This window comes from Ictalurus punctatus, chromosome 19 (genome assembly GCF_001660625.3).
Source record: "Ictalurus punctatus breed USDA103 chromosome 19, Coco_2.0, whole genome shotgun sequence".
NCBI lineage: Eukaryota > Metazoa > Chordata > Actinopteri > Siluriformes > Ictaluridae > Ictalurus > Ictalurus punctatus.
This window is the reverse complement of record NC_030434.2, coordinates 9173355-9195874: the sequence shown is the minus strand read 5'-3', so window position 1 is coordinate 9195874 and position 22520 is coordinate 9173355. Positions and strand designations below refer to the sequence as shown.

The window sequence follows — 22520 nt, the reverse complement described above, 5'->3', positions numbered from 1 at the left end:
CTTGTAGATTTGAAGATCACATTTATGCAAAAGTATTTATAGAAAATGTTCCAGCACCACTGTAAATAAATCTTAATTAAATTAAATTGAACGACCATGTTGGTTAAACTAATAATACACATACATACTATAGTAGTTTTCAGGTGTTTGTCAGGCATATTGAGTAATCATTCACAGTTCAGGCTGGAAAAAAGTAAGTGAATCTCTGTGCTAACAACTTCTCCAAAAGCTAATTGGAGTCAGGTGTTTCAATTAAAGAGATGAGATTGGAGACTTTCAAGCACCAGTGTATATATAATGACAGCGTGCACTCGAGGTGGCACAGACTCCACAAGTTTGTGCAAAACCTTATGATCAATTTTAGATCAAATCCATCAGTGTGTCGTCTGAACACATGCTTCAGTGCAATAACACCCATCTTCTTTATGATTGACATCTCTGTTGTTTGTACAGACCCACCATATTCTCCTAGTAAACAAGCACACAGGTAGAATTAACATACCATCTACATACCATGCACATGATCTTAAGGTTACATGAGTAACATTTAGCTTATATTTTAACACCAAAAAACGGGGTAAAAGGCCAGCCAATTATCATGATCTACAGCCACAATTCCAATAAAGTTGGGACACTGTGTAAAATGTAAATAAAAACAGAATGCGATGATTTACAAATCTCATAAACCCGTCTGTTATTCACAACGGAACATAGAAAACATATCAAATGTTTAAACTGAATAAATGTACCATTTTAAGGCAAAACGTGAGGTAATTTTGAATTTGATGGCCGCAACATGTCTCAAAAAAGTTGGGACGGGGCAACAAAAGGCTGGAAAAGTAAGTGTTACTAAAAAGAAACAGCTGGAGGAACATTTTGCAACTAATTAGGTTAACTGGCAACAGGTCAGTAACATGATTGGGTATAAAAAGAGTATCTTAGAAAGGCAGAGTCTCTCAGATTGAAAGATGGGATGGAATCTGGATGGAAGCAGATGTTGCTCTAAAACCTGTATATACCTTTCAGCATTGATGGTGCATTTCCAGATGTGCAAGCTGCCCATTCCATAGGCACTAATGCACCCCCATACCATCAGAGATGCAGGATTTTGAACTGAGCGCTGATAAATAGACGGATGGTTCCTCTCCTCTTTAGTTTAGAGCAGGGGTTCCCAAACTTTTCCAGAGCAAGGGCCCTCCAAATGGCATTAACATTTGACCGAGGCCCCCCTTTTGCAAGATGTATTTCAAACACATTTTACGCTGATCACTGGCTGATCAGCTTTAATTTATGCTCTGTTCCTATTGCCAAGGAAAGCCTTTCCCTTCATGAAAGGAGCCATAGTTTATTATTAAAATCATTCTGTAGATACATGATCTCCTCATAGCAGTGTTTTGGGGAAGCTCAGCTCTCTGTTTGCTAACATGGAAGCAATTCGAATGTGATTATTTCCTAATAGGTCCAAATATGAATACGGTAGAAATTGAAGTCAAAAACATGTAGGCTACTTTCCTGTTTATGTTAGAAGAAAGAAAATCAGACACAGTATGAGAACAATAATGCCTGTGTAAATAGCTCTAGGTGGAAACCTAATTAGATTAATGTTTATACACAGTAGGCTATAAACTCAGCTTAAAACAAATGTGTTTACCTTCCGTTGATGCTTACAGAGTGACCAAATGTCTTCATTTTATTAAGAGTGAGTCCAGCTGCAGTGGGTGTGTGAAGCTGGCTGTTGCTTTGTAAGGATAAAAACCTGGACCATTTGTTTGGTTAATGTGAAAAGCAAGGGCTACATCACATCTGTCAGTTGAATGTTCTGCACGCGTACACACTATATAGGCTATTTTTCAATTTCTGTGTTTTTTTTATGGCTACAATTTGAATTTGTAAAAAATAAAAATAAAAAAAAAAAAACCACACAAAAACGAAATTACAGAATGTGTCTCTCTGTTTTTCTCCATCTAGATACTTGAAGCTTGACATATTAGGATGTACTGTGCTTAAAGGGCAGGAGAGGCCAAGGAGAAACAGCCTGACTGACTTTTCACGAAGTGACTCTCTGGGTTTATCTCCCTTTCTGTGATGTGGAATTATTTTTATTTTTGTTTGCTCCACTGTGATGTTCAGTGCGGAAACCTACCTAACATAGTCATCTGATCACCCGAACATCTGATCCCTATCTGCGCTATAGGATAAGCACTATGTCTGACCATTGAGCTGCAAAGCATCCTGTTCTAGGTACTATAAATGGCTGCCCACGTCAAGGGAAAAGTATGTTCTCCCAGCACAAGGTGAGATGGACGTCAGATTTTTGAGACTGCAGTAAACACAAGGCTCTACAACACTCTAGATACCTGCTGTTCCTTTATACTTCTCAGCAGGTAAAGCAGAGGATATTTTATTTATTAAACGATTGGACTGGTTCTGGTGTGCTTTTTAAGTTAAAGAAATTTGGCTCGAAATGTGAAATTCAATTCAAGACTTAACCAAACAAAACAACAACAACAACAACAACAACAACAAAAGCATATTGTTCATCTGAGGGTTTTTTTCTCTCTCTCTCGTTTCCTTTTAGAAGTCATCCAAAATAATCAAGACATGGGTTTGAAAAATATTGCTTGAAAGTTTGTATATGATCAGAATTAGGGTTCATATTTTTTTTTAAGGAAAACCACGATGATAAATACTCGACGACGACCTTTTTTCCCCCATGACTGAGACAAGACGAGACGAGATGACACCGACGTCATTAAACACTACAGTAACTGTGACTACGTCAACATGCTCAATATTGTTGAGGAAAAAAGACGAGACTAAAAGGCGGTTTAAATAAGAAGCACTTTCCTCGCCAAAAAGCAGGAGAGAAAATATTATAGACCGTTTGTTTTTGTTTTGTTTTCTAAATTACAATCCAAATATCCTGCTCACTGGATGACATGAGCGGCGGTTTCTTTTCCTGTGCTACGTGCCGTGTATCATGACTAAGCAAGCACGGTGAGGAGTAGCCTTCATGCTAACGTTCGTTTTGACTAGGCTGACTGAAACGTTAATTAATAATAATATTACGGCTAAAAATATCTACAGTTATTTGACCGACTAAAAAAAAAAAATCATCTGACTTGCTATAAAACTAGACTAAAATACTTCGTTTTCTTTGACTAAGACTAAAATGCCAAGACTTTTAATCGACTAAAACAAAACAAATAATTTTTTTTTTTTTTTTTTTTTTAAACAGGATAAGCTTGACTAAATATGATAAAAACTATCAAGGACGTCGGACACAGGACTAAGACTGAGACTAAATTACAAAAAAAATAGCTGACAACATTAACATTAATCAGTATCCACTAACATTAATATCACTCGTTAACAATGATACATATACTCTTGCAATACAGTGAAGTATTTCTGAACTACTGAAGTTGACAATGTCAGATAAAGCAATATGTCATGCTAGAAAATCATCAAGACGTACGGTGGATTTCACGTGTGTGTGTGTGTGTGTGTGATTGTTCCTAATGAATTACTTGATCATGTGGTAATATTGCCTCATAGAGCTTAACCCCCCTGCGCCTCATGGTGCATTTACATTCTCGCAAAAAAACAAAAACAAAAAAAAAACAAAAAAAAAAGTTGATTTGGAGTAAATCTATAGTATCTGTGCTTTATTCTCTTCTTTTTTTTCTTTTTTTTTACCACATATCCATATGAGTACAGACTGAAGAAAACAAGTCGTAAGAAACGCTAAGTTGTTATTATTATCTCTACCCTTTCGTGCTAGCCTTTTAAACCGATTTAAGAGATTGCGTTAACTGTGGACGTGACATGAACCCTTGCTTTGGCAGCAATGTGAATGCACCCGTTGGTAGAAATCCCGCCGGTCGCTTTACTTCCCGTGTGGAAAACGTGCACTGACTTGAGGTGAGTTCATAGGAATAGGAATAGTCGACGCGAGTAGTTAGTCAACCTGCAATAAAGCACAGCATTGTGTCGCGTTACATTGTGATAGAAAGAAACCTTTCTGTGACGTCGTTTTCAGTGTGTTAGGTCAGTCGGAGTTCTCCTCGGTGGTTTATTAATGGGTACTGATGATGCTGAGAAGTTGCCTTACAGTAAAACTATTGTACACCTAGCACCAGTTGCATTGTAGTGGCACGTGTACTTCAGCAGTGCACCTGCTCTTGATGTGGGTTTTATGACTATAAAGTGTTTGGATTCGGTTTTGTTGTAATTGCACTTGTTAACTTTTTACTGTCACGAGCTGAGAAAATAAATAAAGAAAAATCTATCTTTTGCAGTGTGCTCAATATCTTTGGCGTCATCTTTCTTTTTCAACGCACGTGCATTTCAACGCAAGTGGTGCTTGAAGGTTTGTGAACCCTTTTAGAGAATTTTCCAGATTTCCGAAAGGTCTCGTGCTCGTGCCGTGATGCGCCGCGCTTCCACGGAGACGTGTTGTGAAGATCAGACTTTGATAGATCCCGGTTCTTTAAATAAAACAGGGCGCTCACTCGCACCTGATCGTCATCCCATCGATCGATAACACCTGACTCTACTGTACTTTCACCTTCGAATTAAACTGCTAATCCTAGAGGGTCACATATTTTTGCCACTCACAGAAATGCCATATTGGATCATTTTCCTCAGTAAATAACTGACCAAGTATAGTAGTTTTGCCTCATTTGTATAATCGATTGGGTTCTCTTGGTCTACTTTTAAGTCCTCTGTGAATATCTGATGATGCTTTAGGTCGTATTTATGCAGATATACAGAAAATTCTAAAGGGTAAATTCACAAACTTTCAGACACTACTGTATTTTGATTCTTCTAAAATATATGTGTCCATACACTGGCCTGACTTAGAATTACTAATGAGTCACAATGAGGAAAACAGCCTGATTATCACCGACCTTGGATCGGTGCTTGTGGCTGCTTATTATGTTTTGCTCGAGTCTCTCGGAAACATCGCTGTTGAAGTCATATCGCCCTGATCGCTTCGAGGCTCTTATTCTTTTCTTCCCTGACACCCACACAGCTGTCTGGCGCAGGTTAAAGTGACCCAGCTCTCTCGGATTGTTAAAAAGCGTCTCTCTAGAAGCACAGGAGTGGTGATTATTACAAGCGCAGAAGGGCAGTCATACCTTCTTCTGTACTTCCCGGTAGGAGACGTCTCAGGTGGGTTGCGATGTGAACAGGAGTCCAGCTCTAATTGGTACCAGGGTTGGCTTTTCTCTTCCTTTCTTTCCTGCCAAGAAGTCACCACTGTACAGCGGTAGATAATGCTCTCAGGAGATGAACTCACTGAGACTGTGCTTGTTTCGCTCAGACATTCTGAGGACATGCGGCCAAGAGTGAGAACAAACGATTGGTTCTTGAAGTACGAATGGGGAATTACAGGGACTTTACTGTAGCGCGAAAACACAATGACAAAATAGGACAGAGCCACAGAACGCCAAGAGTGGACGGATGCAAGGTGTTCGAAAAGTCACGAACTACTGGGAATTACAGCAGTGAGAACATGCATAGATCATAATGGTGAACATGTAGAGCATATGTTGTAAATAATAAATACAGTATTAAAGTATATGTCGTTTTACTCTCATTGGTTCCTGACGCTTCAGACACCCTGTATTTGTGCACATTGACAGTTTAATATACCGGCATTCGCATGCGATGGGTTTTTTTTTTGCCCGTTTTCGGATTTGTGACATTGACATTGCACTGACTGACTAATTAACTAAAAATAGGTGATCTAGGTAATCACAGCGCAGTATAACCGCTCAGTATGACCACTCTCTCTTGCTTGTTCGATATCGCTTTTATACAACAGCTCCACAAACAAGAAACGAATATCGAGCAAGCGAACACAATATGGCCGAATGTTCTGTTTTTTTTTTGTTTTTTGTTTCTCCGCTAGGGGAAATAGATCCGGAAGAATCCACACTCACTTTATAGTCCATCAGCTAGCTAGCTCATATTAGATCGTTATAGAAATATTAGATCGGTTTGACTATATTCAAGGTATATTGATACCTTCGTTTTGCAGTGTACGAAGTTAACGGGAGATTATTGCCCGAGTTTGTGTGTTAGCTGCTTTCTAATGGGTTAAAACGAAAGCCAGAGAGTTTCGATCATTTTTACTGGGCTGATAACATTATGATTGTTGCTTTGCATTCATCTTAATTTGCACAAACCTGGTAATGGCATTACAGTAGATTGATGTTGCCTGAATTAAATCTTGATGCACTTATCTGTGGTATGATGAGTTGCCAGTGCTCAATGCCTTGATATTTACATAGGCGATATAGATGAAGTTATACTGTATGTAGTCTATAATCTTTTGTCATCCCTCTGTTTGGAAAGATGGTCGCGCATCTACGGAAATTGCCGTTATTTGTCACTGCTTCGGGAAGTCTTCCTTCCAGCTGTTGTGTCTGCTTCAAAGCAACAGAGCAGCAAATCACAGAAACCTAATTAATCTATTAGGGCCCTATTTTTATCCCCCTGCTGCTCTCCGCTGTCTGTCGGGAGGCACAAAGCTATTCTTTGGGTGACACAAAGTTAGCATTAAACCGATTAGCTCATTAAGCTTGAGCGGGAACGCTCCAATTTTAGGAAGCACATGAAAGCATTACAGCTCAGTTTTCCTCACGAGGGGACTTGACAGGGCAGTGTCTACTATTTATTTGCAATAGTCCAGATGTACTGATGATGTTTTAATGGTAAGAGCAATTCCCCGGTCTAGTTTGAGGGTCGTCATCACTCCTTAGTGACTGGTCACATTACTGAGATGTTTTGTAATATAAGTCTGAAGCTCTGAAACTATAAGAAGGTACATTAATTTTAAAAATCGCCCCAAGAGAGTGGCCCTAGATGATGGTACATGCCGAGCCGTGATGAGTGATAATGTTAAACGGAGTAATATGTTTAATTAAAAACAGATTTTAATAGATTTTGCTACATGTAATGTTAGCAGAACATTTATTGAAAGAAAGAAAAAAAAAAAGCCACAGCGATCAAATGAATCTAACGAACGATATCAGGCTAAAAATATCAAGCTACTAATCCATTGATAAGTTTACTGTGAACACTCTTCCCTCTTTGTCTCCTTTGTTAACTCAACCAGGTACAGACAGATAACACCCCTGAGCAGGTCTTCCCGAATACCATTTGCTCGCATTCCTAGGAGTTCTTGAATACCATATATGGAGTTGCTCCTCTCTTACACTGATATGCTTCCTGTTTTATGCGAATATGCCCTTCCTCCCAGCCAGTCTCTGTCGTGTGTCAAGCACAATATATATATACTCTGCCTTTCTTTGAATAAATCTGAGATCTTGCCATTGGAAGTTTGTGTGTCTATGTCTCATTTGGCCAACTCTCCAATGTGACGGCCTGCGGAGGTTTAAGCGGTTTAATTAGCTCAAAAGGTAAGTAAAACGCTCATGGTTAAAATTAGACACATACCTCATTTGAATGGATGGAAAAGTCCTCGGGACTGAGTATCGCATCATCGTGTAGACACAAACCGCTTTCATGAGCAAGTCCGAAGAACACACTCGGACTCTTACACCACTGAAAAACAAAAACACCTGCAACCCATTTGAACAGCGCTCTCTCTACATCTACTACATCTGTAGGAAAGCACCACGTGCTGTCCTGAATAATTAAGAGACAGGCATCTTCTCATCGAAGTACTGTAGTGCATTTCCACGTCACTGCCTGTGATTTTAAACCAGGAAGATGAAAATAACGGACAAACGCTCAAAATGAACCAGCTTTCTCCTACAATTAAAATGAACGGATGTTAATACTGTCTTGTATGATGTGCGATACGAACCCCTCTGTTAAAATCTCAATAAATGTAGTTTAGTGTTTCATGACACTTTAAGAATCGTAACCCCAGAGGTCACATTCCTAACATCTGTGTTCATTGAAAAATGGCCTGACCTTGTGGATGACCTTTCAGCCATCATCATGTACAGCACGGCTCTAATTCATTACAGCACACAGGTATTCGTTTATTTATAGACACCCTGTCATAACTGTCTAAGCATGACTGACACCTGGAGTAGTCCAAGCGAGTGCAGTTAGACTTCTCTACTCGCCTTTAAACGGCCTTTCCGTTCATCAGTTTAAACTTATACTATAATAGTCGCAGTACTATTTGTTATCTTCCTTGAACCAATCACTCATCACTATCAAACACCGTATATAATAAGGCTGAACAGCCTCAGCGCCTCATTACGATGTCTGATGAACAGAGAAGTGCAAATCAGATGATCCGAACAATGGCTTATTACTTTGCTTTGTGTTCACGGTTCAAAAATGAGAACATCTGTCCTAGTTGCCAGTTCGGAAGTTGATAACTTTTCATTAATCTGATTCGCTATGCTTATGTGTGTGCAAAAGCAATCCCCATCTTTGGGTATTAAGAGATTATTTCACCAAACTAATCGAATGCGATTCTGAAGTGAAGCCATAGAGAATGTGACGAGAGTGGGAACTACAGCCTTTAATCCTTTTAGTGCTGCTGCAGGTTGCAGAGCGTGTACATGATCTACAAACACACAAGCAAAAAGTTATTAATCAGGCCTTCCATCAGCGATGTACATGAACGTTCTCTCAATCACGTACAATTTCACTGATCTGATATCTTTAGGATGTTCAGTGTGTTTCAACCTGAAACAAATTCTCTCAGACTCTCAAGTAGGGTGTATCTCTGTCATGCTACGGAAGTTATGATTTTTCCCACGTCACGCTGTCCTGCTAGTACGAATACACAGGGACAACACGGATGCTAGCCAGACACGAATGAAATCTTTTACATGCGATGCGTGGAGAGAATATCACAGCTCCTAGCCAAAACGTTGGCTGACAACAACAAGATGCTACATTAGTAACGTTTTCTAATAACGGACTACGCAGACTCATTCCGTCACTGGGAATCCGTATACTTTTATCCCAGGCAACCAAAACACAGGGCTGGGCAGCACATAGAGCGTCCACTTGGCCAGCGAATAAAGAGAACGTTTTCCACCACTGTCAGTACGTCAGTAAATAAATACATACCTGTCATCTTGTTTACTTCAAATGTATGGTATAGTATTTCTCCTAATAATACAGCACACCATAATTGCATTATAAACTAAATCAAATGCAATATTAGTTACTTCTCGAGTTAAACCAGACGAAAAAAAAAAACCACCCCGATTGAAATCATATGAAATATGAACCCATGACTACGTTCCATGCATTTCCAAATGCTTAACATGACTAAAATTAAGACCATAACCTTCAGAAAATCAAGACCACTCTTAAATTTACTCTGCCAAGATGAAATCCAGACCAAGACAATAAAGTGATAGACAATGAGTAAATACAGACAGGAACCTCCAAAGCCTTCCAGTAGAGTACAGCATTCAGAGCCAACATTTATATCATCTAGGAACATCGAGAAACCTCTGCTCCAGAACGCATAAGCACTGACGCTAAACGTCCTCTGTTAGATGTTATCAAGTCTACTGATTGCATCGGGCTGTGCCCGTTAGCACATTTGCTAGATTTTTGAAATGCCTTCGAATAAAACAGTCATTTAAAGTGATACTACTACTACGTTTAGGTCTACTTGTTGCTCCACCTGTTTAAAACACAGCCCAAATTAGCCTCTAACTAGCCTCGTTGTATTCGTCATTTCTTAATCTCGCACACATTTCTAAGCCTTCGAATTGTTTCGTTCCCTGCGCTCCTTGTGGTATTCATTCTCCTAGTTTCTAACATTGCAAATCTTTAGTGTAAATATAAACCATGTACAGTATGATGTTTCGCCCTGGTCAAAAGCCTGACTGCTGATAACCTGGTAATTAACAGTGTAGCCTAGGGTTACAGGCCACAGGAGACTCGTTTCTTCCAGCCAGAACTTAGCAAGAAGAAAGAACGTCTTAATTACTCTGCTTTATAATTTACGAGTTCAAATCCATTCAGCAGAACTAATCATTCGGAAAATGGGAAAAGTATGGATTTGTTCTTTGGTTGAAATGTTGTTTTTCCCTGTTTTACTGAAGGGCAAAAAAAAAAAAAATATCAATAAATAATTGATTTATGATTTGAATCGTAAATGAAAGTTGTTAACTAGATATTTCTGTCGGCCCCTGTGGAGTCCAGCATACTGTATTTACATATTTACAGTGTGAATACAGTCAAATACTAGCATTTCTCAACGTCTGAGAAATACATTTCTATCCTCTGATGTTTGTGGTGTCTTTAAAAATGATCCCAGCATGTTGGAGGACCCGATGCTGCTAGTATAAAATATATATATATATATATATATATATATATATATATATATATATATATATATATATATATATATATATATATATATATATATATATATATATAAAAACATGCCCTTTCAGATAACTATCTAATAAGACTTGAAATACACTCTTCCGCCTGGTGTCATGCGAGTAGTCATTCGCAGCAGGAGTGTGTAATAAGAGAAAGATCTTGAGCAACAGGATATATGTAGTTCACAACAGAATACACATTCCCCCGCTTTTAGGCTCAGAATTGCTAACGTTTCTTTTTTCAAAAAGGAAAATGCATCAAGCTAACAAGGTTTACTTGGCCTTTAAAAAGGCAGTGGGCTTACCCCAAAGTGGAAATACTGTGGAGAAATCAATGGTGGTGTGTTTGGTTGCAACCTCCTTACAACAAATTCGTAATTAGTACCTTTACGTTCTGACGTAAGCGGAGAAAGCTAATCATACATCAATGCAAAAGGGCAACTTCTATCCGCTGAGCTACTGTATATAGAAGGTCAGTGCACAGCAGCAGGGAACTACAGCCAATCTGCTCTTTCTGCTCGCACAGCTGGACTCCAAAGCTGAGAGTCAGGGAGGAGGAGCAGGGGAACTCGGGCCAGACACCCACAGGCATCTGCCCTTTGGCGCCTTTTGTGTTTTCAGGGTTTTGTATTGATTATTCTCTTGACTGCACAGAAATATAGAAAGCGGGATAAGCTGACCCCTCCACCGCCCTCACCCCACCCCTCCCCTCCATCCCTCCACAATCAACACAACTTTCCTCACAAAACCTACCCATTAGTACAAGTACTTATATCAAATTGCACTTTTAACTGATGTTTCTGAATATTCAGGTCGGATTTACAGTATGATATATAGAAGCTGGGGCTTAATGTACTAAAATGGTGTTACTGCCAGATATCCCTACTTTTGACGAAGCAGTGCTGACATCAAGTGGACAAACAAAGAATGACAGTTTTTCAGGCAGACTTTGGTCCGCTTTAATAGGAACACCTGCACTGCATAATTTTTGCAGTTATCCAATCATTCAATCATGTAGCACTAGTGTTCCTGTCAATCTTGTGGTTACTGGAAATAAATGAACATCAGTGGTCACTCAACCTAACATGTGATTAATTTTACTGTACACTATATGTCTAAAAGTTTGTGGGCATCTCCAAAATCTAGAGGAAAGCCTTCTCGGAAGAGTGGAGGTTGGGAACATCTGGAATGGGATGTTAAAGAAGCACAAATGGGTGTGATGGTCAGGTGTCCACGTACTTTTGGCCATAGAGTGTGTCTTCGTTATCTAAGGTCACACAACTCGCACGTTTGTGTGTAAGCAGATCTGCAGTCACCTGTGCCTTTTCTTCCTTAATGCATTCAGCTACCTGCGAACAATCAGATGAGGAACCGCTGTTTCTTACAGGTAAACCTGTTAAACCTGCTAAACCTGCAAAACACAGGAGTTATGTCCACATGCAAATAACTGGACCTGCTGTTGCTGACTGAAAAGGCAAATTTATTTACTGATTTGTGCTGAAAGTGCAAAATTTCAAACTGTCTGGAAAACGAAAATATACCAAAAAAAAAGAGTCAGCTTCATTATTGTTAATTACAACAACAAAAACAACACTCAAAAGAAAAGTCTCTTCCATTAAACCCTCAGTTCTTTCTCCAAATGAGTGCGCTGGTGCACTTTCAGCACATACGCCTGCCTGAATCTCTTGCCGCACTCGGCGCACTCGAACGGCTTCTCGTCCGTGTGGATCTGCATGTGTCTCTTGAGGCGGCATGACGTGAAGAAGCTTTTGCCGCACTGGGGGCACGTGTATGGGCGCACGCCGGTGTGGTACCTGGTGTGCAGCTGCAGGTAGCAGGCCTGCGTGAAGCTCTTGTCACAGTGTGAGCACTGGAACGGCTTGATCCCCGTGTGGTAGCGCTGGTGTTTCAGCAGCTCCCCGAACGAAAAGAAGGTCTTGCCGCAGTCCGAGCAGAGGAACGGCCGCTCGCCTGTGTGCGTGAGCTCGTGCCTGGTCAGGCTCGCTTTATACGCGAACGTTTTGTTGCAGACCGAGCATTTGAAGATTTTGTCCTCGGTGTGGCCGGCTACGTGCGCACGGAGGATCCTCTCTCTCTTAAAACTCTTGCCGCAGTGCGGGCACAGGTACGGTTTCTCGTCCGAGTGCGTCCTTTCGTGCTTCCTCAGCTCTCCGGGGTAGAGGAAGCACCTGCTGCAGTGAGAACACCTGTAGCGTCTCTCGGCTGTGTGAGTGCGCTGATGGGAGAGTAGGGCGCCTTTGTACGTGAAGCCCTTACCGCAGCTGCAGCGGTACGGCCTCTCGGGCTGATGCACGAGCATGTGCCGCTTGAAACTGGTGGCGCACACAAAGCTGGAGTTGCAGAGCAGGCATTTGTGGGGTCGCTCGCCCACGTGGCCTCGCTTGTGCCTGATCAGCGCTGCCTGACAGCTCAGTCTCTTGCCGCAGTCGCTGCAGCGCTTCAGATCGTCCTCGGGATGCGTCTTGTGGTGCTCGCGGCGAGCACTGAGCGAGCTGAAGCTCTCGCTGCAATACAGGCAGGTGTACATCCAGGATTCATTGTTCTGAGGCTGAGCTTCCGGAACAGGCTCGCCAGGGGGGGTCGGAGGGGGTTTTTTGAGACCGTGTACCAAACGATGGCGCCGCAGGGCTTGAACGTAGGAGAAGCGGCGGCCGCAGTGCGACGCCGTGCACTGGAAGGGCTGCTCGCCCGTGTGGCTGCGCTCGTGCGCCTTCAGCATGCCCGGGTAACGGTAGCCTTTGCCACACACCTGGCACACGTGCGGCTCTTTCTCGGTCGCCGATGAAACCGTGTGGACCTTTTTCATGTGACTTTTCACGTATCGCTCCTGGACGTGTGTATATGGGCACTGAGGGCAGGAGAATGTCTTGGAGGAGAGCTCTGCAAAACAGTTCACGATGAAGGAAATGATGAATAATCATCATCATCATCATCTTCATCATCATCATCATCATCATCATCATCAAGACAAAACGAAGTTAGCTTAAATTCTTCCACACTGCATCAAGACGTGCGTGTATTTGGACAAAACTATTTCACTGGACTATTAATCTGCTCCGTTTTTCATAGTTATGGTGTTTACATTGGTTTGGCATCCATTCGCATTTCCTGTACTATCAGTGCACCCCGTGTGTTGTGACCAGCACTAACGTGGATAAAACTGAATCCGAATCAACAGAAGACACATTCGTGTCTACACGCCTTTTCGTGTTTTTCAATACTTCTCTCCATTTTTAATCAAGCATCAAGTAGCTCTGGACCTAAACTGCGAAGGGACCGTCTTCAAAGTGTGCCTCATTAAAAGGCATGTTCCGTACGAACGCTAAACCAACTTAACGTCTTAATCGTTCCATACACACATAAGATAAATAAACAAATAAAAAAAGAGGTATCATAATTTCACATAACAGATGTTTACATATAGTCCACAAGACACAATAATAACTGAATTTACACAAATGAACCGGTTCAAAAGTCCCTTGTTCGTCCTGAGAAGTGAAACTTCCCGCTGTTCAGAAAAATCCTCCAGGATTATTACAAAATATTACAAAAGGTGCAAACATTCACTGATGCTCAAGAAGCCAACACACTGCATTAAACCAGGGGGGTGTCAACTTTTGAACAGGATGGAAAATTTTTATCATTTTGTTTAATTTGTTTTCATTTAGTACTGCCCTTAAGCTACATGAGATATTTACATGTTTCCCAGAAGACGAAATAATAACAATTCACACCGATCATCCCGTTCAAAAGTTTACACCCCCCTGGCTAGTAATGTATCGTGTTGCCTTCCTGCGCATCAGTGAACGTGTGCACCTTTTGTAATAGTCGTGTACGAGTCCCTCAATTGTCCTCAATGTGTAAAGACGGATCTCAACATCATATAGCTTGTGGACTATAGGTAAAGATCTGTTATGTGAAATAGCTTATTTGGGGCAGAACCAAATAAAAACTAAATGCAATTTTTATGACCCCTTTTATTATTTTTTGAATGATTAACATTTTGCAGATTCTGTAAGGCGTATGTAAACTTAGGACCGCAACTCTAAATGCAAAGTAAGAAGGTTTATACTGTCAGCTGGTGTATGGATGTCCCGAGGAGGCTCTAAATACCCCGTATTTTAAAAAATGTGCCAGGGGGTTGGGGGGGGATGCACTTACCAGTCTAAATAAATAAATAAATAAATGAATAAATAAATAAATGATAAAAAATTAACTCTACACACTACCAAGAAAAACAAGGCGTGAAATGAATGATACAGTATATCAAAATACTTGAAAGTCACTTGTATAGTAATATGGAACAACACAGGGACTAGACTTAACCTGTATTTCCATCACTTGTGTCAAGACCAGGAGGCACAGGCAGCTCAGCAGCATCCCTAAAACAAAAAAAGTGTTAGTCCACAACCACTGCGTACTAGACGAACGATTCGTTGTGCAAAGTATTACAAGAGATTTTTTTTTTTTTTTTTTTTTTTAAATACAGTGGGGGAAATAATTATTGGACGAGTCAACGTTTTATTTCCCCCACTGTATATTTCATTTAAAAGTAGACCCGAGTACTAAACAGGAAACTAAAATCTTCGACACTACTGACCCGTTATCTGAGGGGATACGTTCTCCGTCCACTTCTGTGACCGTTCTGGAGTTTCTCACGGGTGCAAGCGGCGTTCTCTCTCGCTTCTGACCGGTTACCGCGCCGTGGCTGCGTTTCCGCTTCGGGAGGTTAACCGATTTCAACTTCCAAGTCTTCTTAGGCTTTCGAGCTGATCTGCGGGTCCCGGCAGCTCCGGCAGCTCCGTCAGCAGCGGTTACAGGCACAGTGAGTGTAGACTCCAGAGCAGGTGTGACGCTACAGGACAGATTCAGTCTCGCCAGTCGTTCTGCTTCTGCAGTCATGTGTTCAGTGCGTCCTACAGAGCCATCGTTTCTGTTCTGTGTCGGTGCAGATTCCCCGATATAGTTCTCAGCGTCGGTGTGCTTCTCACTCTCCTCAGTGCTTCCGTTAATCCGTGACTCCCTCTGATCGCTGTCAGCAGCAGGGGGTGAATGATCGCCGTCCTCGCTATTGTCCTCTCTGATCTGGTTCGCATGTAGTTCAATCTCCGTCCATTCGGATGTGACCACTACAGTCTCGACGTCGGTCCCGTCCATTACGCACACGGGCATCTCACTGGGAGCAGGTGGATTGAGACTATCGCCGGAGTTTATCTGAGCCACTCGGTTTGTCTTGGCAGACAGAGCGGTCAGGATGCAGTCACCGACTCTCGGCGACGATGACGAGGCTGAGGAGGAAAATCAGAAGGAACTCGTAAGGTTCTCGTTTAACGAGCTGAGAACACGGTATAGTCTGGCACAGGTATTTGGCATAGCATTTTGTGCATTATTTTTATAAATGCACAAAAAACACCGGATTAAACTACAGTCCTAAATTAATAATATAAATTTTCTAGTGTGTGTGTGTTTGTGTGTGTGTTGGGTTCTTTACTGTTTTGATCAAACAGTTGTGTAAAGTTTTAGTCTGAAGTTTATATTTGTAACACTCAGTTTATGTATGTATGTATGTATGTATGTATGTATGTGTATATATATATATATATATATATATATATATATATGTATATATATATGTGTGTATGTATGTGTGTGTGTGTGTGTGTGTGTGTGTATATAAAAATATATGAAATAACCCCAGATTTCACCTTCATAGCCTTAATTTTCTGCTGTTCATTCAATACTGACTACTTACACATCAAACATCAGAATGAGGGGAGACAAAATGCGATCTCTGGCTGGTTTGAGTATTTCAGAAACTGCTGATCTCCTGGGATTTTCACGCATAACAGTCTCTACACTTTACACAGGACGGTGCGAAAGAGGACATCCGCCGAGCGGCAGTTTTGCTAGCGCTGACAGGAAGTCTTTGGTATCTCAAATAAGCACTCACTCCCACCGTGGTGAGCAGAAAAGCCTCTCGGAACACGTGACGCTTCAAACCTCGAGGTGGATGAGCTACGACAGCACGTAGAAGACCGTGGGCGCAGCACAGTGGACACAGACGCACTGAAACCGGACAGTTCGTAAAAGCACGTCTACTTAAGTAAGTAGGTTGAACAGGTTTTCCTAATGAAATGGATAAAGTGGTAGGGGAGCATATGCTACCACCCAAGTTTGTTAATATATTCTCATACTTCTCTGTGGAAGAATTTGATCGTTTATGCATCATTAACATACGTTACGGTTATCTAATAAGGTTTAGTAGATTGTCAGGACATGGAAATGACTGTAGGTGTACCAGAGCCTTCAGGCACCCCGGGTTGAAGCTTACGAATACCTACCGCAAGTGTCCAGATGTCCAAGGCACTTATGGTGATGGAGCAGTGATCTCAAGCTATCTGGGTTGCTGATGGATTCCTCACAGTCTTTTAAAGCGGAAGACTCAGATCTGAGCCAGACCGCAGTCTGAAACCAAAAAGGGTTTGTACAGAGACGTTTTAGGAATACTTTATAAATTCTGCCGTGCTTAATTGGCCAAACTGATTAAGGCCCAAAGAGTCTAAACAATAACAGACTTCTCTAGTATTACTATATAATACAATTTGCAGACCGTAATATTCAAGTCAGTGTTTCCCCACCTGAAGGAGGTCTGGCACTGGTAGGAAGTGCTCCAGTTGGGATAGGAAGTCCCACATCAGTGTCTGAAGGGCAGAGTCATAGCTGGGACCAAACTCCAGTGGAAACACGTTCTACAGAGAGCAGAAATAGAACGAGAGTCCTCAAGAGAGTGTACACAGGACAAGGTCTCTCCATAACCACTCTTAAAATCCAAGAATAATATGCTTGTTAATTTTCTAGTCCATTTTTTTTTTGGTTACAAAAATGACACATTCAAATGCATGTCTGTCAACAAACCCAGTTTGCATTCATCTTAACTGGGGTAATCTGATGGTAACATACATGTCCTGTGCTACAATATTGATAGAAACATTTTAATTCTCCTTGTGACTGTCAAGCAATATGTTCTCGAAGAAATATTTGCTCTATTGTGCGTGAGCTTCATTGTCTGGTTCAAAATATACATTTGTAGTGTTTACGGTGCCCCAGTTGGCTATACTATGGGGGAAAAAAATACATTACTACATTATATGCACGCACCATCCACTTTATTAGGAACACCTGTACACCTGCAGTCAATTACGTAGCAGCAGCACAAGGCATAAAATCATGCAGATACAAGTCAAGAGCGTCAGTTAATGCTCAACATTAACTAAGGCTCTTGACCTGTATCTGCATCATTTGCATGATTGACAGACGGTATAATTGCATGAATGCGCACGTGTAGAAGTGGCTACTGAGTGTACACTAATAAGCGTACACTATTACCAGGGAGAATGACTTCAAGAGCTTTACTTTAAAATCTACTGGAACCCAAACGTCCGATTTCTGTGTTTAATTTATTTATTCATTTTCATATGATTCATTTACATGTGATTCATTTACATGTGATTCATTTACATATGATTCATTTACGTATGATTCATTTACGTATGATTCATTTACAAACGTCCGATTTCTAATATTAACAAAATGCTCATGTAGGAAAAAAAAAAGAAAAAATATTCCTGACCTGGAAGAAGTGTTCTCTCTGCTCAGTGTCTCTGATTAGTGTTTGAACCAGTTCCACAAAGTGAACTCCTGTCTCGTCTACCTCCGTGCTGTCCACCTGTACGACCAAACAGCAGCCTGGTTAACGGACACGCTCTCTCAAGTTTGAATGAAAAGAACCGACAGTCAATGCGTAGGTGATATGATGGACGTTCTATTATTAGGTTAAAAGCATTGACTTGCATGTTTGACCAGAGGAAGAACCAGCTGAATGCTGTTGAGATGAGGCTGGATTAAATCTGTGTCCACGGTTTCATCCCTGTAGCACAGCTCCAAAATCAGCTAGTGGAAGACATAAAGAAGAGCATTTGTCAATAAACCAGTGATCTACTTCTGCATATACATGTTTAAAAGGGTTTTATAGTGAGGGAGTAATGTGCAATGGTGGAACGGATCATATTTTCCAGACTATACGGTTTTCTTGCTACCTAATACGCATGTAAAGGTTATACTGTATCTTCTAGAAAGGAAGTAAAAAAAAAAAAAGTATGTGGATGAATTTACTCACTCAAAATACATACGAAATTAGATCCGAACGTGCTTTTGGTGAAATATCTTTTTAATTTGTTCTCTTGAAACATAAAATTTCAGAAATTATAACAGTTTTTCTGTAAACATACTGTTAGAGCAGCTTAGTGTGTTTTATTTGCTATGTAGGTGTGTTTCAGTTCATGAATGCACATACAACCGTTCCATTAAGGCCAGTTGTTTCCATATAGCAACAATTACATTTAACCATTTAACAGGATCCTCAAAATATATCAACGTGTTGAAATGACAGAAAATAAACGTTAACTTATCCTAGACAGTGTTTCGTGGTTTTTTCCCGCTTTAATTTTAAGTAGTTTTGCCTAAATATTGAAAAATGCATCGAATTTTAAGAGCCTTCCGATGATGTCCTTCACCGTGCTACATTTGACGTGGCATGTATGTTTTTTGTTATGTCAACGATAACTCCCTCCTTTTCCAGTTACATTAAATAGTACTATTATAAAGTAGTTTTGTATTATTGCCCATCAGAAAACTGAGATAAATGCAGTAGAGGTTTAAAAGTGGACCACTTTGGCAAATCCTAATATCCATTAAATGGCGAAAGAAAGAAGAAGCCGATTTTATGGTAACGGGATCACCTTTGCTCGTAGACCCAGAACAAGTTCGACTGCATGCGTGGGACTAAAGAGGTCCGGTACAGCTTCAGTAACCAACGAGACAAAGTCTGCGAGCATCCCGTACTGCATCACATCCTGCTGCTGCACGATCCGCCACAGCACCGCAGACACGAGTCGCAGAGGTGGGACCAGGAGGCGCAGAGAGGGCAGCGGAAGAGGATCTGAAACAAAGATTACGAAGAGTACACAGCATATACTGCTTAGTACAGTTTAGCATTCAACTCGCTTATAATCACACTGGTGTTCTAATCTGGTGTCACCCAGATGAGGTCACTTCCTCTCAAAGTTTCCTCCTCATGTCTTCCCAGGCAGTTTGTCCTTGCCACAATGGCCTCATAACAGATCAATATATATACACACTTTTGAAAATAAATAATTAAAAGTATTTCTGTAAATATTATATAAATCAAATTTGAAATATTTCTTCATTATATATTGTATTTTGGACATAATGGACAAAAGGTGAAAAATGTACAGTACATTAGGAGCTCTCACAGATAACTAATACTAATCCCAGCTCTGATACCTAACTGCAGACACACACACTAACTGCAGGTCTCTTCAGTGCAGGTCATAACTATGGACACCCCAAACCTCCACCGAAAGCACTCAAAATGCTAGTTGGGGTGTTGTCCATATAAAATGGCACCCCCCAAAAATTAAGAAAGTAGCATCTTTCTGGCCTACAACGCTGCACTTCTGTTAATCCAGGATAAACAGATTATACCCATGTGAAACCTTTTATCTGTTAAGATGGTAAGAGCTGTATAAAAACCTTTCATGGTGATTTTACAAGTGCTTCCCATGTCTATCAGGTATCTGCCAATCTAATACTGATCAGTATCTCAAGCCGGTCTGAAAAGATTCACCAACAAGATGTTTTTTTTCTTTTTGTTTGTTTGTGATGTTGACTGGCATGACACAGAATGAACAAAAGGAGACAACTCGTCTTAAAACGTGCCCTCATCACCATCTCGGGACGATTTTGAGAATCAAGTCTGAATATTTCAAGGGAATGAGGGGGAAAAAAAAAAAGCCGTAATACTATGATAAAAACGGTACGCTTTTCTAAAAACGTGGGACATTGAGGATGTGGTGAAGCTGTCGTTTCTTTTATTGAAGGAGAAACGGTGCGAGTTCCAGCTGTTCCGCTGCAGACGTGACCATGGATAGCTTTGAAGGAGACCTGGCATTTCTCCTTCAACAAGAGAGAGCATTTCTTCTCTGTTTGTGTGGTTCTTTCTTTTAAATATACACGATTTCCTGCACAGTCGTTTCAACGTTTTTATAATACTACTACTACTACTACTACTACTACTACTAACAATAATAATAATAATAATAATAATAATAATAATAATAATCTGGTGCTGATGTGCTGGATGATAAAATAACGCATTTCTTTATTTTCTTTGCTCTGATATGCACCATTCTGTCATTATATTAGGACTTATATTATATATTAGGACTTATACCCATATATTACAACTTTACTCACAAAATACTGCGACTTATTTTCCCCCACGTAATATTCCTACTTTATTTTTGAAATATCTCGTATATTATGACTTTCTCCCACAAAATTATGACTGTAACCTCAAAATATTACACCTTTATTTTCGAAATCATGTATTTTTAAAATATATATTATTATTATTATTATTAAACTGTAGCCCTAACATGCTGTTGTAGATATAACTGTAGTTCACATCACTTGGCAGCACAAGCTTGTACACACTCAGCTTCATGACTGGGTACTCAGGTATGGACTGATACTCTGAGGTCTAATCTCAGTGTTGGATTGGACCGGTGCTCTCATCACATCAGGTAACTTCCTGCAATGGTCCTGCTGCTTTATTTAGTCACATTTCCTGTTCACATTCATTCATTCAGTACAAAGTGCATCCTCAGTGTAAACTTTTAGTCCAGACCCGTGCACTACCTTGTTACACAGCATGCAGTTTCCTCAGCAATGACTTGACCTTCGAGTAAACATTTAACATCTCAAACTATCACACAGCATGACTTGTGTGATAGTTTGAGATGACTTGTTTTTAATATTTATTTTAAGAAAGAAATGTCCTTGCTGTTGTCTAACAGCAGTTAGTTACCTTTAGTGTGCTCCTGCCTCGAGACTTCCATCACTACAGCGAGGCTCCAGCCGCTTGGTGAATATTATTATTATTATTATTATTATTATTATTATTAATAATAATACTAATAATACTATTATTATTATTATTCTCCAGATAAACGTGTAGCTTTACTTCAGAAGTGAACAGACTTCTTCACACGGCTCCAGTGTCGGCGTTTTAAACAGGACACGAGTGTGTTTATAATAACAGCGTTAAATTGAAGGCAGCTTTATCCGTCTTTGTAGAAAAAAAAGGAATAAAAACACACCAGAAATTCATGGAGCTGTTGAACAGTCCGAACACAACACCGGATTTTTGTGTGGAAACTTTCCTCAGGGTTTTCTCACAGCGTCATCACGCGTCCGGATGACCAAACTGCAACACCTTTATTTATTTAGCAGTTCAACTCTTACTTTTCCAGGCTTTTGTTGCCCCTGTCCTAACTAAAGATATGTTGCGGCCATCAAATTCAAAATGACCTCATTTTTTCCTTAAAATGGTACAGTTTAAACATTTGATATATTTTCTATGGTCTATTGTGAATATCATATGGGTTTATGAGATTTGCAAATCATTGCATTGTTTTTATCTACATTTCACACAGCGTCCCAACTTTTTTGGAATTGGGGTTGTATAATCATTACTATTTATTTGATTGTAGGTCCCAGTGGCTTATAAGAAGTCCACTTGAGTTGTAGCAAAGCTGATTCGGTCATGCAGGATCTGACCATTTCTGTCCACTGGGGCCACTCAGGTGCTTGCTCAGTCCATTATTGGACTGAACAAGATTGGACTACCGCAACTCACCCCTCATAGTTTTAACCCCTGCATGCTGTCAACCCCCTGTAACTCGATATATAATGCAGCTGCAGATGTTTTCTTCAGTCTCTGCAAGTTCTGGCACATCGCTTCATTACTGCCTTTCCTCCACTTGGCTTCCTGTATCGGGTTAAAAACACTCATTCTGGACTACAAAGCCAAAAGCGGACCTACCTGACACTCCCTCAAGATACGAGGAAGACATGTATCGAGACTCCCCAGGTGGTGGACTGAACTTGGCCTGGTTGTCCAAATAGCTGAGTAACTGGATGTCTTCAAATGAACACTGAAGACGTATCTCTTTACCAAGTATTTTAATGAGTACTATCTATCCATCCATCCATCTTCTGTAC

General features: G+C 40.5%; 2 protein-coding genes across 2 annotated transcripts in view; one reads left to right on the top strand and one right to left on the bottom strand.

Moving 5' to 3' along the window:
- Positions 1–7352, top strand: part of shisal1a (shisa like 1a) — a 42732-nt gene extending 35380 nt beyond the window's left edge. The window contains exon 5 of the mRNA XM_017494711.3: positions 1969–7352. Coding sequence (XP_017350200.1) covers position 1969 — 1 coding nt within the window. The 3' untranslated portion in view covers positions 1970–7352. The remainder of the gene's footprint in view (positions 1–1968) is intronic.
- Positions 7353–11818: 4466 nt separating this feature from the next.
- On the bottom strand, positions 11819–21703 carry si:dkey-14k9.3 (C2H2-type zinc finger protein). The gene is made up of 9 exons (XM_017494709.3): positions 21325–21703; positions 19175–19374; positions 18228–18326; positions 18007–18102; positions 17015–17125; positions 16718–16841; positions 14977–15664; positions 14703–14758; positions 11819–13256 (listed from the first exon to the last, which is right to left on the bottom strand). The coding sequence occupies exons 1-9, from the start codon at positions 21353–21355 to the stop codon at positions 11971–11973; spliced, it is 2691 nt and encodes an 896-aa protein (XP_017350198.1). The 5' UTR covers positions 21356–21703; the 3' UTR covers positions 11819–11970.
- Between the last annotated feature and the right edge of the window lie 817 nt (positions 21704–22520).